This window comes from Diabrotica undecimpunctata, chromosome 5 (assembly GCF_040954645.1).
Source record: "Diabrotica undecimpunctata isolate CICGRU chromosome 5, icDiaUnde3, whole genome shotgun sequence".
NCBI classification, from domain to species: Eukaryota; Metazoa; Arthropoda; class Insecta; order Coleoptera; family Chrysomelidae; genus Diabrotica; species Diabrotica undecimpunctata.
Window position 1 is genome coordinate 114,509,006 of NC_092807.1, and position 18,095 is coordinate 114,527,100.

An 18,095-nucleotide genomic window follows, 5' to 3' on the forward strand; every position below is an offset into this window, starting at 1 on the left:
AAAACCTGTTCACGTGATTGCCATTTAAAATCACCTTCGTCAGGCAATCGAATCTTTGTGTGTCGAATGTTTTTTCTAAACACACTTAATCTTGGTAGTTATACATTTTTACGATGGACGGCACCAGCAAATACTACAGGCACAAACGATGTAACAGAGCCAGCTGTAGAAGAAGAAAGCAACTCTGTATCAAAATCAGAAATTAATCGTAAAAATGTTGAAAGTTGGATTGAACTCTTACTGAAAGTTCCAAATCATTATTGCAGGAGTCAGACAGAATATCAGTATGTTGAAAGTAATTTTAAATCATACAATAATATGCACAAAATCTACAAACACTGGTGTGTAGAAAATAATATTGATTCAGTGTCACGTAAGATTATGTGCCAAATATTAAATAAAAAGAAAATCTCCATACATCATCCTCGCAAAGACCAATGCGACAAGTGTGTTGAGTTTGAAACTAGAAATGTAAGCAAGTCCGAGTATGATCTTGACATTGTAATGAAGAATGAAGCACGTGAAGCCAAGGCAGCTGCAAAAGAGTCTGCTTCAGAAACAAGACTTGTAGTAACGATGGATTTGCAGTGTGTTCTATTGAGTCCAAAACTGCTCGCATCTCTTGCTTACTATAGGCATAAACTTCAGTTGTATAATTTTACATTATATAACCTAAAATCAAGAGATGTATTCATGTACGTATGTCACGTAGCCGATGGCCAGGTATCATCAAACGAATTTACGTCATGTATTGTGGACTTCATTCGTAACTGTCCGCGTAGTTATACAGAGTTCGTTTTGGTATCCGATGGTTGCAATTATCAGAACCGAAACAAAGTTTTGTGCAGTGCTCTAAGTGATCTGGCTAAAGAATTGAATATCACAATTCAGCAGATCATACTTGAATCTGGTCATACTATGATGGAAGTAGACTCGGTTCACTCGACACTGGAATCTGTGTTCATAGCTCCAATATGGACGCCATCTCACTATGTAACACTAATGAAATCAGCACGACCGCGCCAGCCTTATTTTGTGAATCAAGTACATTACGAGTTTTTTTTAAACTATGAAAGTGTCCCATCAAATTTCAAAAGCATAAGACCGGGGAAGTCTGTAGGAGATGCACGAGTTGTCGACATACGAGCACTCAAATACACTCCTGATGGGTGTGTATACTTCAAACTTCGACATCCTGAGGACTATGCTTTGCTGCCACGAAGACGCCCTAACACACTCTTCAACCCTATACCTAAGCTTTATGATAGTCCTCGACCTATTGACAAGCAAAAATATGATAATTTGCAAGATCTCAAAAGATTTATAGACCGGGAAAGTCATGCATTCTATGACAGTTTGACACACAAATAAGTTCAAACTAAACTACAAAATGTTTCAGTAAATTTAATGTTTCGTTTAGAAATTTCTAATTTTTGTTTCTGTTTTTGTTTAATTCTCAATAAATATAGTTGGATGTTCATTTGTTTTATTTTTAAATCAATAATAAAAGAAACAATTTGTTTGAACATGTTAGGCAAAATCTGATATTTACTAAAATCTCCCAAGTAAAATCTGCTATGTAATTTTTTTTTCACAAAAACAAAAATAAATCTCAGTGCCTATTTCAGACTTAGTAAAATACGCTTTTACATTAACCATATGATTATTCTACATATATCTTCCATAAACAACTATCTTACACAACGTACCATTTTCAAACAAAACAGTTTTATGTCTCCCCTGTAAAATTTAGTTTTCTACACATAGCAGATTTTGCTCGCGCAACGACGATATGCAATTTAATATTATAATGTATAAAAATAAACAATAAACTAAAAAATACTATTTTTTGAGTAGGCTACCAGTTTATATGATTGATATGATAAATGAATGTGCTCACAGTTCATTAAGTGTAATTACTAAGCAATTTTAGTGATGTTTAGTAAGCACAAAAAGTGATGTTTACTAAGCAATTTTGACAATAAGTGACATTTACTTAGCAGCTCCAGTGTTTGTAACCACAGTGGTCTGTGTTTGTAACTCTAAGATCAGTCTTAAGTCTAAAATCATGTAGATACAACCATTATTGCCTATTATCAGTACCAAAGAATATAGATGCTCAGTACTTACCACCAAAATGCTTAGTATATAGTGCATGCTTTAGATATATTATACTTTAAGTCTATAGCCTAAAATATAATATTTGTAAAGTAGATACAACAAATTCACTCTAGTATTAGATAACATTAATATCTCATTTTTCAAAAAAAAGTTTGTGCAGTATTTTGTTTTCATGGTCTCTTGATTTGTTTCCAAGGCTATAAATAATAATCAATCCCAAGAAATAAATCTGAGATTTCATTTAAACATACTTACTTTTGAAAAAGGTCCTTTCTTTGTTCAGTTGTCCATGGTCTACCATAGAATCCTAAGAAACAAAAAATAATGTAACACAAATATGAAAAATTCTAAATACATCAGCATAATATTTACACACTATTTTAGACAAAGTGTGTCTAACAACATTTTACATTGATAACTGTTTGAAGCCTCATGTCAAATTTAAGGGCTTGGGGTCTAAATTTGTAAATAATCATTCCTTATATCAAGTAACTAGAGCAATGACCCTATATAATATCAGCAAAAGTTTGTGAAACAGATGTAAGCCGAAAATTTCATTAAATATACGTAGAAAACTATTAGTTTATTTTTTTAAAATATTATTGGAATCATACCTTCCACTACCCCACATATGAAATTTCCATTTTTTGTATTTAAATTTTCTGATGTAGGTAGATTTGAATCCTCGGCCATTTTTACCTTCTTCACTCTTTACTGGAAAGTTTGTTTTAAAAAAACCGATTTGTAGGAAGACGATGCACGAAATAATTTTAAAATCAATGTTTAAAATTCTTTAGTTTGCACTAATGACACTAATTATTGTAGATATAATTATCATTTAAAAATAATTTCCAACCTAGATACTTTCTTTATTTACACTTGCGTTTTATCTGTCACTCACAAAAGTCACAAACTGCAGTTGCTGTCACAATTGGTTGCGCCTTTGCCAGTATTGAAAAAGCAGATAGAGAATCATGGTATATTAAACGACAAAGGTAACATATTGCGCATACAGCATGACCGTCGGCCAGGGAGTGACGTCACCCGCAGCGTAATCAGTTAGAAACTAGCATCCGTAGAGTGGAGTTATCAGTTTCGAAGTTTTCTCACATATCTCACAGATATATTTTTAATTTTTACGATATGCATTGTGCGGTTTTTGGCTGTTGCCCTGACACGAGGCTTTTTCGTTTCCCTAAAGAGGAAAATCTAATTAAACAATGTGTGCATGCCACCGGTAGGAAAGATAAATTTAACCCAAAGACGGCTTATATTTGTTCAAAACATTTTACAGAGACTGACTTTCTGTAAATCTTAAACATCAACTGCTGAATTATCGGCCGAAAAATTATCGGGGTTTGAAAAAAGATATTGTTACCAACAAGAAATCGCCTATGATGAAACCTGAGGTCTGGTGGAGTAGAAGCGCAAAATAAATTTTGCAGAGAGTGTCTGATATGATTTCAACAATGCGAGTTAAAGGCAAGAAATCATTGCTTTCGTTCCAAAAAGGTAACACAATATATCAAAGTAAAAACACATTTATAACATTTTCCAAAACGTTGTAGGTATTCTTATATCAAATAAGGCTTTGCAGTTGCTGCTCGAAGATGTAGGCAAACGATACAATATAAACTACCTTTTGACGAGGCGCTTAAACCAAGATCCCTTGGAGAATTTTTTTTAGGGTCATAAGAGCGAAAGGTGGTTTAAACGATCATCCAACTTCTTTAAATTTTAAATACCGACTGCGTTTTTATTTAATGGAAAAAAAAACGAAGGTGCCTTTTTAAATTAATGTAATGTAGAAGACGATGGTACTCCTACATTAACTATTAGCGGTAGTATGGTAGAAAAGCTTGCTTAAAAAAACAATCATTGACACCAATCCTACGGATGGAGATGACATAGTCCTCTGTAAAGAACTCGTTGATTTAGGATATGATGGACTAGGACATTAAGGAGAATTTATTTGTAGCAAGCTTAAACGCAAGTTACCAAATTTAACTAACCAAAGATCGACGTAGTCATTTGACAGAAGGTGGACTATATAAATCTTCTAACGAATTTATGGCTCATTTGGAAAAAGTGGAGATACCATATTTATTGGCAAGCAATATATTTCAAGTCTGTAGTCCGCAATATGTCAAGTCTGTGTTAATATTGATTGCCGTCAAGATGCTAAGAAAACATTTTTTCGGTCGCGTGTGTACTTCCGTTAAAAAGATTTTAATAAAAAAATTGTTTTAGCCACGTACTAATACAAGTAAATACAAAAAACTATCGCATAATGTATATAATTTTATATTTTTAAACGTAAATTGTTTAAAAACTGTTTTATATATTATAGTTATTTAGCAAGAATTAACGCGATCGTAATATTTATTTTGAAAATTGGCATCGTACGTCTGTAAGTGACTGTTGTTTTATTTAAATTTAAGTATATATTTACCAATTATGTATAATATAAAAAATTTTTTCCTTCTCAAAAGTTTATGAAAAGTGCAAGTATGTAGGTACCTAACTCAGTAGCTATTTGTTTGTACTAATACCTTATTAGTTCTAAGTCGCATAAAAATTAAATATATTTGACTAAGAAAACAATATAAACATTTGTTTTTATTTGAAATGTATGAAGAAAGTAAAATAATATGCAAAATATCCTTATTTAGGGTGGCTAAGTTAAGAGTGCTTATGTATACAATGTGAATACTACGCTGCGAGTGACGTAGCTGCGCAAGGCTAACGCGAATTTGCACTTCGGATTAGATGGCCCTGATAGAGAATAATATAATATTGAAGTGAAGTTTTTTGGCCTATTTATACAGAGTAGGCTTCGCATCACACGGTATTTGTCCAAGCTAATATTCAAAAACCTCTGAACCAATACAATTTTTTGAAAGTGTATTTGTTGGTCCGACTTAGGAGATAGGATATTTTTTATCTCGATGAATGACTCTTCTTTTTTTTAATTGTAAATTTAAAATGTTTGATATGACTTCACTTCTCCAGTTTTAGTTCATATTATCCATGTAGTTATAAAATATCATATAATGACGTTTAAATATAACACATGTTATTATAAATAACATTTAAAGGGTTTTTACCCATATATTTAATGGCTTCAAACATGTACATCAGGTTATAGCACTGATAATGGAATATTAATTCCGAAAACATTCTGTGATGTAGCCCGATAGGGCTTTTAATACTATTCCTTTTATAAAGGAATTTTTAAATAAATTTTTTGTAATACATGGTATACAGCCAGCTACATTAATTTAGTTTCCTTGTGGATGTCATTTTATGTTTTTATAACTTTTTTTTATAATAAATCGAGAACGACTACAGCGATTTGGCTAATTTTGGTTTTGGAATATTTAGTTGAAGTCCTTGAAAGGTCTAATAGGTGAAAAAATATGAAATTTTAAGGAAAATAGTAGGAGCAACAGTTTTATTTTCCCATAAAAACAGTTGCGTTATACTCTTATACAAAAAATGTTATACGACTGTATCTCTAGAGTAGTTCATTTAAACATAAAGTGACGTTTAACAAACTTCACGTCTATTTACTTTTTTCATTTCACTTAAACTCGAGATGATGAAATCGTAAGGAAAATAGTATAAGCAGTTTTGTTTCCCCATACAAACAGTTGTTTATAGTATGTCCACTCTATCTTTTCCCATGCATGAAATTATTCATGAGTTACTTTTTATACTAGGTCTCTTTTTTACTCACAGAAACTAGTATTGCAAAATTAAGCCGCTTGTCCATAGAAATCACAATAAGTTAAACAAGGATCAAGAATATGATATGTCTTTGATACCTTGTTTACTGTAAATTTTGATGTTTATAACTTTCATTGACAGTGACATTAGCTCATTTGTCCTGTTTAGTGATTAAATTTATTTTTTTTTTATTTTTCAAATTATTTAACTTGTAGTCTTTGGGTATGCTATTTGAATTATACATTTCAAGCATAATTATTGTTAGAACGACTAACTTTTGCTCTCTTAATTTGATTACTTCCGGTAAGTATTTATTATTAAGCTAATGAGAAAAGTAATATCACAGAATACACCAGACAACAAGAAGCGAAAGCTTTGTCGGTACCTTTGATGTTCATAGTACAGAAATTTCGGAGGGAGAATGACAGTTAAACTACTTAATACACTAAGAAAAGTAATGAGGAAGTCGTTCAAATCAGTAGTAAAGTTAATGTTACACTGATAAACAAAGTAACTATTAAAACGATGGTTTTTAAATATACTTTATCTTCTTTTCCTGAATCTTTTTTACAAACCACACTTTACCGCCGTACACCAACGCAGGTCTCATCACACTCATATATCTCTCCTTTTAGCCTTTCCCCGATTTTTCGATCACAAATTACCCCGCTAATTTACTTTCAGTTAAACCAACCAGCCTGTATCTTGTAGGCAATTTCTAGACCTACTAAATCATTTTTCGTTAATTAGAACTAACGGTATTTAAATTCTCCTACTCGTCCTAGTTTTTCCCCAAGCAATCCTATGCCCCGAACCACTCCCCTACCATCACATATCCCACGTTCCCAACATATACTGCATTTTTCTGCTTTTTCCTGTTTTCCCGACCTGATCTTCAATAGCCCTTCTTCAACCCTCCAACTTCTCCTCTAACATTTCTTTGCTCTCCTCTATTAACACGGTATCATCAGCAAAGAGCATTGACCAAGAAGCCCCTCTTTTTCTGTCAGTAAATCCATCACGAGATTAAATAGATAAGAACTCAGTGAAGAGCCTTAATGCAAATCAAACCTCACTGAAAAACTTTCGGTCAATCTGACAGCAGTCCTAACTTTGGTGTACGCTCCATTATTCACGAGCCTTACATACTTCTTAGAAATCCATTTCTCTGTTCAACTGTTTCAAAGCAAACAAGGCATCTGTTGTCTTCCTTCCTGGCATAAACCCAAACTGTTCTTCTCCTATCGATGTCTCTCTTCTTAACCTTCGCTCTACAATTCTCCCCAAGTTTTCATTCTTAACTTTATCCCTTTATAGTTTTTACAGTCACGAATATCTCCTTTATCTTTATACAATGATACCATCGCATTCTCTCTCCATGCATTGGTTCTATTGTCTTACCATTCATGTTCCTTTCTTTAGCAATGCTGTATAACCTTTTCATCCCCTCAGGTATTTCCAACTCTTAATACCTGATCTTAATACTGCTAAGATCTTTCCTTAGCAGTAGCTACAGCGCACTTTGGCTTTCTCTTTGCTACTTTGTATATCTCATTATCTTCCTTTATCTTCCTCTCTTTTAGACCTGTCAAACCTCTTTCTAGCTTCTTTCTTCTCTCTTACCTTCTGTTGCACTTTATCGTTCCACCACCAAGTTTCTTTGTCTCTAGGGGGCCCTTTACCAGATCATGTTTCTAGCACTTCCTCTCTCACATGCAGCACAATTTTACTGTTGGCTTCCCACCAGCCACATACCGTATCTTTTTTCTCAAGCTCTTCCAGTACTTTTCTCTTAAAAACTATTGCCAAATCCTTATCACTTAACTTCCACCACTTAACTTCAGTTGTCCTACTTGCTTTTGTTTCCGCCATTCCGCCTGACCTTTATCTCCATCTCCACTATCACTGATCGGTGTTGACTACCTACATACTTACCCTTTATCACTTTACAGTTGATAGCTTCTTTTAGTTGACTTTTTTACATTTCCTATTCTCATCCCTAAACCGCCATAAACTATTTCTATTCCCGCTCCTTCTCTACCATCCAAATCACCTCCAATAAAATACTTTTCGTCTACAGAAATCTCGAGTATCTCGCAATCAAGGGCCCACCAAAATTCTTCTTTTTCCTGTTCTTCACACCCTACCTGTATGATATTCACGTTGGTATTGCCTGTATTAAGTTAGACACTCATTATTCTATCACTTCTTTTGGTCACCGTTACAAGATGTTCTATCCATTCCTTGTACAAAATAATACCTACTCCATTTCTGCCGTGACTGTTCGATTACTATATATTAACTTTATTTATTTCGAATAGTACTACTGTATCTAATTCAATTCAATTTACTTTATCACAAAACAATTATTAGTTTGGAATAAAAAAAGTTACTTATGAAGATCTCAAAAAGTAACTATGAATATGTAGTGTATTATCTTGATTGATAAAATTACGGATGTCGAATCTTTAAAAATTGGGAATTATTTGGATTTCTGAATTCTGTTAACACTTATTTCCCTGGATAGCGGATTGGCATGGTCTGTAGGAATCGAGACTCGGTGTACATGGCCTTTTTATTTCTAGCGGATATATTCAAGTAATCTGGTCCTCTCCTCCCTACTAACGGAGAAATCCACAGCAATTGCCTAATCATTCTGTTGCATAAAAAGGTCAGGAATTTTCAGAGCCCTTTCTGTGCATTTATCCGTATTTCCACATCTACAATCCTTTCCTTTTAGTGTATTTTTGTAAAAACGTACTTTAAGTCTTTTGTTGGTAAAATTTTATGTCATATCTGCATTGCTTTCTGGAAATCTTTCCTTTATTAGGAGTGGGGCTGTTTATCTAGGTGGAGAATTCTGTGTGATATGCTCTCTGTGCAGAACCGTTACCGATAAAGCTTCCAGCTTCTAGGTCGACTCCCGTCCTATAGATGTCGAACTCACTCGGTTGGTTACTTGGACATTTTATGCTTACATTCTTTATATACTTTTTTATTAATACTTATTTTTCAGGTCTCCGCTTTGGAATGCTTCAGTCAAAAGTGGGCCTATGTTTTGTGCTGAAAAATTACAAAATCACCTTAAAAAAAACCAAGCTACCTATCAAATATGACATGGGTTTTGTATCATCCGTTAAGGGTGGGTTCTGGTTGAATTTGGAACCTGTATAACCCAGTGCAAAATGAATTTGGATCCAATCTATATATTCTTTAAGTTTATTGTAATAGAGTATAAAATAAAATAAATGTAGAGTGAATCAGTTAATTCGTACTTTCTTCGATATATCGCAATACTATATCATACAATATGCCAATTTTTATTTTGATATTCTCTGTTTACATTTTTTATTTTAATCTACGATGAGTTTAAAATAAAGATTACCTTTTTATGTGAAGTCGATAAGAGGTAGATGATTAGTATATTGTAAGTGGTGTAGCGAAGTCTTAGTTTGAGCCACACTCCAATTAAATTAAACATTTTTCAAATATCATACTTGCAAACTCAAATTTGTTCTGCGTCTTTGAATTTAAGCTAAGCGAACTGGCGTTAGTGAATAAATATTACGGTAAGAGATAAATTCTCCTTGCTCAGTTAGTTATTTATTCCTTTGCTTATTCATTGACCGTTACCATGATACAAATAATAACAGGTATGATATTGCGCAGGCCACTGTCAGCAGATCTCCTACTCTTGACGTCACAATGAGAGTGGAGGTCATTGTAATATATCTGTTTATAATGGGAATTAAAGTCGCCGATATCTTATGTTACGGTGTTTGTTCGTATAGTTTATGAGGTAGGTATGTTAGTTTATACACTGTTAAATTCATGATTTGTGAGTGCTCCTCGTAACATTTATAATATATTGGTTTGTTTATTTCTACTGTATCTTTATTGTGTATGTAGTTTAGAGTAAAAATTTCACTGAGTAAATATTTAAAGTTACACCTGTAGTTAAAATTGGAAAATCCAAGCACAGAACCTAACACATTATTCATTTGACCGTCTAAGTATACAGACGTATTCAGAGCTACGCTATCTAATCAGTGGTAATTATCATTAGTCGTAAGTGATATCAATGGCCATGGCTGTAAGCTATCACGCTAAATTCAAGTAGACTTAGGTAAGCGAAATATTTAAATATTTATAATGTTTCCTATTCATACCGAAACGGACGCAATACTAGTCCAACAAAATAATGCGATGTTCGCAGAGAATACACAACGTTCACAAAATGAGCAGTCGCTTTCTAATGCATGGTATCAGTCAGAAGAAAATGTTAAGAGGCTTAATATGGATAATCTACGGTTGAGAAATAATCGCCGATATGGAAAAGAGATTAGCACAGCTGGAAAAAGCCGAACAACATACAGGGTTATCTGCAAGTGATGAACGTAAAATGGCTACCTCATTATCTCCTCCCTCTACCAAAAAAACCAAAACCACCACCTCCGGTTGTAGTAGAAGGTTTTCAAAGTGCTGTTGACCTGAGCAAGCTCCTGACTGGGGCTGGTATTACCTTTACTATAAAAATCATAAACAGTGAAGTTATAAAAATTAATACAGCCAATAGCGATCATTACACAGCTTTAATAGAGAAATTAAATACGACTAACCTTTCGTAACATACTTATGAAAATAAGCAAGAGAGGCCAATTAGAGTGGTTAAGAAATTACATCACACATGGCCACCAGAGGAAATAGTAAAAGACCTACAAAAACGACAATATAAAGCCATTCAAGCTGACAAGAAATTCAAATGGAAAACTAAAAAACAACTACATTATGTCCATCCTAACATTTAGACACGATGAAGATATAAATAGAATTTACGGCATAACAGACATACTTAGTACGAGAGTTGAAATCGTGCCATTAAGGAGTTCCAGATTAGTGTCACAATATAAAAGATATCAGGCTTTAGGACACACGTGGAGAAATACTGTAAACAGGAGCCAAGATGTGTAAATGATGGTAAACACCTTACTAAAGATTGCCAAAAACCACCGAAAGATAAACCAAAATGTGTTCATTGTGGAGAAAACCATCCTGTAAACTACAGCAGATGTTATGTAGATAAAAAATTACAAACAATGAGAAACGAGAGAACAAACAAAGACAATGTTATAAAAGCGCCCCATAGAGTTATTGAAAGCAAAAAACTAAAAACGGCAGAGGTCAGTGAAAATAGAAGTTACAGCTATTTAATAAAAAATGCAAGGAGACATGCATCATCGCAACAAGGAAAAGAAACTGATATTACATTAAAAATGATATTGGAAAAGATCACCAAGATTGATGACAAAATAACTCAAATCGATATTAGAGTTACCCGACTAGAGCATAGCGCTAAAGGAGCTATTCTAAAAATCAGAAATGGCTAAGGACCTCCAAATAATGGCATGGAACGCAAATGGACTGTTACAACATCAGATCGAGTTGCAAGCAGTACTAAATATTGAGAAAATTGTTCTCTATCTCGTTTCTGAAACACACTTCACTAAACAGTCATATGTAAAATTTAGGGGTATAGAGTATATTCTACTGAACACCCAGATAATGCAGCTAAAGGAGGAAGCGCTATTATAATTAAAGATAACATCTTGCATCATGAGGAATTAAAATATGCAACTGAGCACATACAAGCTACAACAGTCTGTGTGAAGATGAAAACACATACCGTCAATATAAGTTCAATACAGGCTGCATAGTCATGTGAATGTCGAGGCAATCCAGCTTCTTGACAACACTGAACTAAAGAGAAGACTCGTAAGGACAAAACCATTTGAGTTAGTTATTACATATTTGCATAGATTTAAGTATTTGCTGTTTATTAAGTTAGGTCAGAAAATACCTGATAATTGATCATTTGTGACCAGATAGCAGTATACAAACATCGCACAGGTGTTATACAAAAAAAAGAACCTAACAGTACGGCGTAGGAAACAGAAGATCGGGGCCCTCTAAAGACTGTATCAACAAGCATGATACTGTTCATGCGTATTCAATTTTTAGTCCTCCAAACTTTTTCTTTGTTTTAATTTGTCATCAAGACTTCTTAGATTTTCAAATAATATCTTATATTTTTAAGTTATTTTCTTTTTAGTGTTCATGTTTGTTTTAGTAATAAATAAAAAATAATATACAAATACACTGTAAGGAAATATTATTTTATTGTATATGTTATATGTATAAAACATTTATATAAATATCTGTAATGGATCTATTTTTTATTCTTGCGGTAGATATTTATGTTGAGTTTTCTTTCTTTCGATAGTTACTGGTGGAGGAGTGATAAGGTGCTGATACACAGGAATCTGAAATGTTTTAAATTTCACGTCAGTTTTTTGTAAAAAATACTCTCTTTAACATAACAGAAATTATGCTGACATGCTCCTAGGTAAAATGTTCCTGAAGCAAAAAGAGACTCGAATTTGCATTCCTGGGTTCTAACTAAGGGGGGGAAAGAACTAGATGAAGGATACAAATTGGTATGGTATTGGTTTGTGAGGAAAAGTTACACTAGGAATGAATTTGGTATAATTGCTTATAGAAGAATGAAAGATAATGTAGTTGAAGTTAAAAGCTTTCTACGATCAATTAGGAAACATACTTAGAGGTAATACAGTGAAGGAGAGTCATAATAGGAGCTAATTTTATGTGGCCACATGTGGGTCGATCCAAGAGAGGATATAAATGTATTAATCCCTGGAGCACTAAGCGTTGGAACTAGAAATAATGCTGTGATGATATATTTCTATTAACAATAATACTAGATTGTGGTGATTGTTAGCACATTCTTCTTTTATGCTGGGCGAACAACTTAAATGGGCGCAAATGGTAATTTTGTTGCACCTGGCTTATTATATTTCTACGATTATTTCACAGTCAATATTCCCAGTGCTATATAAGATACGATGCAAAAAGTATAATAAAAAAAAAATAAAAATGAATAATTACATATGGAAATGAAGTATCGAACTCGATATCCCTTTGTCTAACTGTTCTCTCTGGAATATTAAAATAGCGTCCAAGAATAGGATCTTGTAAGGATTGTCCATAAATCTTCTCATTATCAATGTGAATGTGATCTTTCTCTTGCATTTTTTTTAATTGCTTTATAGTCAATCTTTTTGGGAATGATCCACCACTTAGTACCTTAAAAGTTTATATAACTAATATAAATTATCTATCCATTTGAATACAAAAGTAATAATAAAATAGTAAATGATAGACTTTACTCGCAATGTAGTAGAGCTGGCTACTCTTTTTATATCAGGTGGGATGTCAAATTCAAAATCAGAATCAACAGGTTCATATGGTGGGACCATTTTCCATTGTTTGAATGTGCCGATTGTTTGTATATATCTACCACCAAGAGTCCACATTCGACAGCTAAAATCTGCACTACAGCTAAAACATTTTTCATTGGTTGGTATATTATAAACCATTGTAAGTATATTTCACCCATTGAAACTATATCTCTTTTAGTAAAAAGCGCGTTTAATGACCCATTGCGCATTGCAAATGACTAATTTGAGCACTTAATCGGAATTTTCACAGAAAATTATACTTATTTTATATCTCCTTGTACATTAAAGTAAAAAACGGGTGTGGCAGTCCAGTGGGACTGCTAGTAGAAGTTATACTTCTATACACGCGTTCGCCGTTACAAATTTATATGGTAGTCAATCTGCACAATCATTACATATGTAATGCTATAGGGAAGAGAGATCAGAAAGAGAAACAGAATTAGGTATATGGTGCATCGTTTGCTGTATATAAACAATATTTGACCTGTAATAGGAATATAGTAAATGAAGGATTGAATCAATATTTTGATGAAAATGTATATTTTTATTTTCATATATGTATGAAAGGAGTTGAATGTAAAAAAAATTTTTTTTACGCATACTCTGTTTTAAAATGTATTGTTTATTTTGTTATTAATATAAAAATATAATACAATACACTGCAACATAAATCAATATAATAATACAATACAAATTAAAGTGCAATATTCATAAGTATTTAAAAATGACAATATACATAACTTACTTACGTATATATTTAATTTACCATGATAATAATATGAATAAAAAAATAATAATAATATTAATAAATATTAAATATATTTACAAAAGGAACATTTTTATTCTCGAGAGAGAAAGAGAAAGAAAATATATCTTCTGTCTCTCTTACCTATATCTTACATATGTAATGGTTTTGCCGATTCACTCCCGTACAAATTTCTAACGTCGAACGCGCGTATAGAAGTATAACTTCAAAAATCATTAAAAACAAATTTCTCTGCCATAAAATAAATAATGGAACTTCTTGCAAGTAAATAGTAAGAGAAAGTGGGGAATGGTGCGCACTTAAGCAAAAATGTCTTCTGTTGTAAATTCTTGAAGTCTACTATAACGGCCAGTACCTACATTAGAGTAAGCTCCAATTATTATACTTTGAATATTTAAAATACGCTTTAGATAAGTACAATGTACAAAAGTATAATATTAAAAAAAAAGAAGTTCATTTGCACACGATTCCCCATCCATGAGGGTAATCATACGCACGGATTGGAAAACGGTGATCAATAAATTATTGTTAGAACAAAAAATTAATTTATAATCAATGTAATAAAATCGCTTATGCAAAATAAAAGTATAATAAAAGTTTTATTAAAGTTATAAAATCCTTTATAAAAGTTATATAATTAAAAAGACCCTTTCGGGTTACATCACAGAACGTTTTGGGACTAAAAAGTCCATCATCAGTGTATTACATGGTACAACATTTGCAATTTTCGATAGCTATATAAATGATTTATCCTGAGGTTCATCTTCCTCTTCTTTAAAATATTGAATCTATTCGGAGCACCGCTGATTGATTACAATATAGGTTAGCTATTATTTTTAGGTCTCTTCCGTCAATCCCTGTCTTCTTCAGCACTTCCATCATTTGTTGTACCTGACTCTATCGAAAGCCTTCTTGTAGTCAATCAGGCATGAAAAAACATCACAGCTGACATCTTTAGATTTCTGAAACAATATCTGCACTCTAAACAAAGCTTCCTTCGTACCAACGGCGTTCACAAATCCAAACTGATTGGGTGCAATTTGTTGCTCTCATTTCCGGTAAATTCTTTTGTGGATGACTTTTAAAAACAGCTTTAGCAGATGGCTCATTATGGCTCAATGGTACGAACTCCGATTTGAGCCACTCTACTGGTATTTTGGACTCTAACTGGACATAGACGTTAATAATACACAATTTGGTTTCCGCAAAGGCCTAGGAACACGTGAAGCTCTTTTTTCACTTAATATACTAATACAAAGATGCCTGGACGTCAATCAAGATATATACGCATGTTTTATTGACTATAATAAAGCATTCGATAAAGTACGACATAAACATTTAATGAATGTCCTGAAATCAAAGAAGATTGATTACAACGACCTCAGGATCATATCAAATTTATACTATAAACAGCGAGCAAAAGTACGTGTTAACGAACAGCTGTCAGAAGAAATTGAAATTAGATGTGGAGTAAGACAGGGATGCGTATTGTTGCCAATTCTTTTCAACGCCTACTCCGAAGAGGTCCTGAAAAAAGCTCTTGAGGGTGAAACAGCTGGAATAAAGGTAAATGGAGTTCCCATTAACAACATTAGATATGCGGACGACACTGTGATTTTAGCCGAAAACATTGAAGATCTTCAGAGACTGGTGACCACAATAGCAGAGTATGGAAAAAAATATGGTCTAACAATGAATGTCAAGAAGACGAAATTTATGAGAATATCGAAAACTCAAAGAAATAACGAGAATCTTCTAATAAACGAAACCAACGTCGAACAAGTGGACAAATATGCATACCTGGGAACAATGATTAACTCCACAAATGATTACAATCAGGAGATAAAAATAAGAATAGAAAAGGCTAGAGCAAATTTCAACAAAATGAGAAGAGTTCTATGTACCAGGGATTTAAAACTGGAACTAAGAGTTAGGTTGGCGAGGTGCTATGTTTTTTCGACCTTATTTTATGGAATGGAATCTTGGACCTTGAATGCTACATCAATGAAAAAACTGGAATCATTTGAGCTGTGGGTGTACAGAAGAATTCTGAAAATATCATGGACAGAACACGTCACAAACAAAGAGGTTCTGAGAAGGATGAACAAAGAAATGGAAATTTTAAATTCAATAAAAACAAAAAAATTGGAATATCTCGGACATATTACACGTGGAGAGAAATACACCTTGCTCCAACTGATCATGCAGGGAAAGATCCAAGGAAAGAGAAGCATAGGGAGGCGTAGAATGTCATGGCTGCGCAACCTGAGAGAGTGGTACGGATGTACATCAAATGAACTTTTCAGAGCAGCCGTCTCAAAAGTTCGAATAGCTATGATGATTGCCGACCTCCGCCGCGGAGATGGCACTTGAAGAAGAAGACTGGTATTTTCCTGCCTTGTATATTTCATTAAATATTTGTTATTATTTTTATTTGTTCTGCATATAATTGCTTTAACAGTTCTGCAGGAATTTCATCAAGTCTCGGTGCCTTTCCATCCTTCATTTGTCTCACGGCTGCTGTTATTTCGTCTGGTAGGATTTCAGGTCCTGAATTTTCTTCAATGGTGGGTTCTTGTACTGTTTTAAGGTCGTGGAAAAGTTTCTCCAAGTATTCTTTCTATTTATCTTCTTTGGTTATGGCAAGATTGCCTTCATCATCTGTTATTTTTCCGCTGTTGCGTTTCGGCACTTTCCAGCTTTTTCCTTCTCCTTCCGATGGACATTGAAGTTTTTGAGGTGAGACGTGAGGATTTGTATCACTCCAATACCTCACATTGTGTGTGTTATATTTCCATTGAGAAAAAAAGTACTTTTTGTCACTAAAACAAATTGACATATTTTCAGAGAATTCTACTCTTCGGTCGGGGTCATCATCTAAAAGTTGGTGCACAATTTTTAATTTGTATGGATGAAATTTGTTTTCAGCCAACACTCGGTATACTGTCTATTGACTGATTCCATAGATGGATGCAACTTGGGCTGTATAAGAAGCAGGGTTCACTACCATTTCTAAAATCATGTCAATTTTTTTGTCACCACTAATTGTTGGTCGAATAGATTGTTTGACATCTTGAACACTACCTGTTTGTTTAAACTTCCGAAGAAGCTTCCTCAAATAAGCTCTCGATGTAGGGCGAAGGGGGTACCTCTCATTAAAAAAACGTTCCTCTGCATGGAAATTATTTCCACATTCACAAATTATTATCAACACAATTGCTTCTTTGTCGGCTACAGTACGTACCATTCTGCCTATGTAAAAATTGAAACGTCTCATTAAACAATAATTAAACTAAATATTAACTAAGAAGAACTAACTAAAAACAACTTGACTAAACTTGAATTGACTAAACTAAGCAGAAACAGAAACTAGTATTGAGCTATAAACGCTTTTTCAAACTAAAAACAACTAGAGAATTGAGAAACGTCAACTTTTTTGACAAATAACCAAAGGCGGACGTTAGAATTTTTATTAATTAAATGCGAAATTAGAATTTTAGTATTTATTTAAATTATTCGTCAAAACCATCTTAAATCCAAACAAAATTAGTATGATTGAATAGGTATATTAAAATAATTGTAGTTTCGCATTTAATTAATAAATATTCTAACATTCGCCTCTGGTTAACTGTCAAAAAAGTTGAGATTTACTTAAAAAATTAGAGAATTGAAAAATGTCAACTTTTTGACAAGTAACCAGATACGGAGGTTTTAATATTTATTAATTAAATGCGAAACTACCATTTTAGTGTTTATTTAATTGATTCGTCAAAATAAGCTTAAACCTCAAATAGTATGGTTGAATAGGTATGTGGTTTTAACATTATTCAAACGCAGTATCACTTGCTATAAGGTCCTATTTAAAATTATCTGTCACAGTAGCACTGTAACGTCATCTGTCACTTATACGTCACTTGTTATGACTAGTTAAGAAGCCTATGCCTGTTTATTACCTCCTTCCAAATTTCACTATTATAAGTATAACTGTTCAAAAGATACGAAGGGGAGAACAGACTTTTAATTAGCACTGTATAAAATTTGTTTCAACCTATATTCTCTTTTATTTGATCAAGCTAATATATAACCATCTAATGGATGGGTGATAATAAATATACCTATAAGTTTTAAAAGCAACACTTAAATTATAATTAAATAAAATTTCT

At 33.1% G+C, this 18,095-nt stretch overlaps 2 protein-coding genes across 4 annotated transcripts in view; both read right to left on the minus strand.

Annotated features, from left to right (window-relative positions):
- The window catches only part of Oga (O-GlcNAcase), a 41,548-nt gene extending 38,511 nt beyond the window's left edge, over nt 1–3,037 (minus strand). For both annotated transcript variants that reach the window (XM_072532575.1, XM_072532574.1), the window contains exons 1-2: nt 2,736–3,037; nt 2,377–2,428 (exon numbers count right to left, since the gene is read on the minus strand). In XM_072532575.1, the coding sequence (XP_072388676.1) occupies nt 2,377–2,428; nt 2,736–2,814 (131 nt within the window). In that variant the 5' untranslated portion in view covers nt 2,815–3,037. The remainder of the gene's footprint in view (nt 1–2,376; nt 2,429–2,735) is intronic.
- Nucleotides 3,038–12,010: 8,973 nt separating this feature from the next.
- LOC140441695 (WD repeat-containing protein on Y chromosome-like) overlaps nt 12,011–18,095 on the minus strand; it is a 40,913-nt gene continuing 34,828 nt past the window's right edge. For both annotated transcript variants that reach the window (XM_072532579.1, XM_072532578.1), the window contains 3 exons: nt 13,095–13,266; nt 12,814–13,011; nt 12,011–12,170 (listed from right to left, as the gene is read on the minus strand). In XM_072532579.1, the coding sequence (XP_072388680.1) occupies nt 12,084–12,170; nt 12,814–13,011; nt 13,095–13,266 (457 nt within the window). In that variant the 3' untranslated portion in view covers nt 12,011–12,083. The remainder of the gene's footprint in view (nt 12,171–12,813; nt 13,012–13,094; nt 13,267–18,095) is intronic.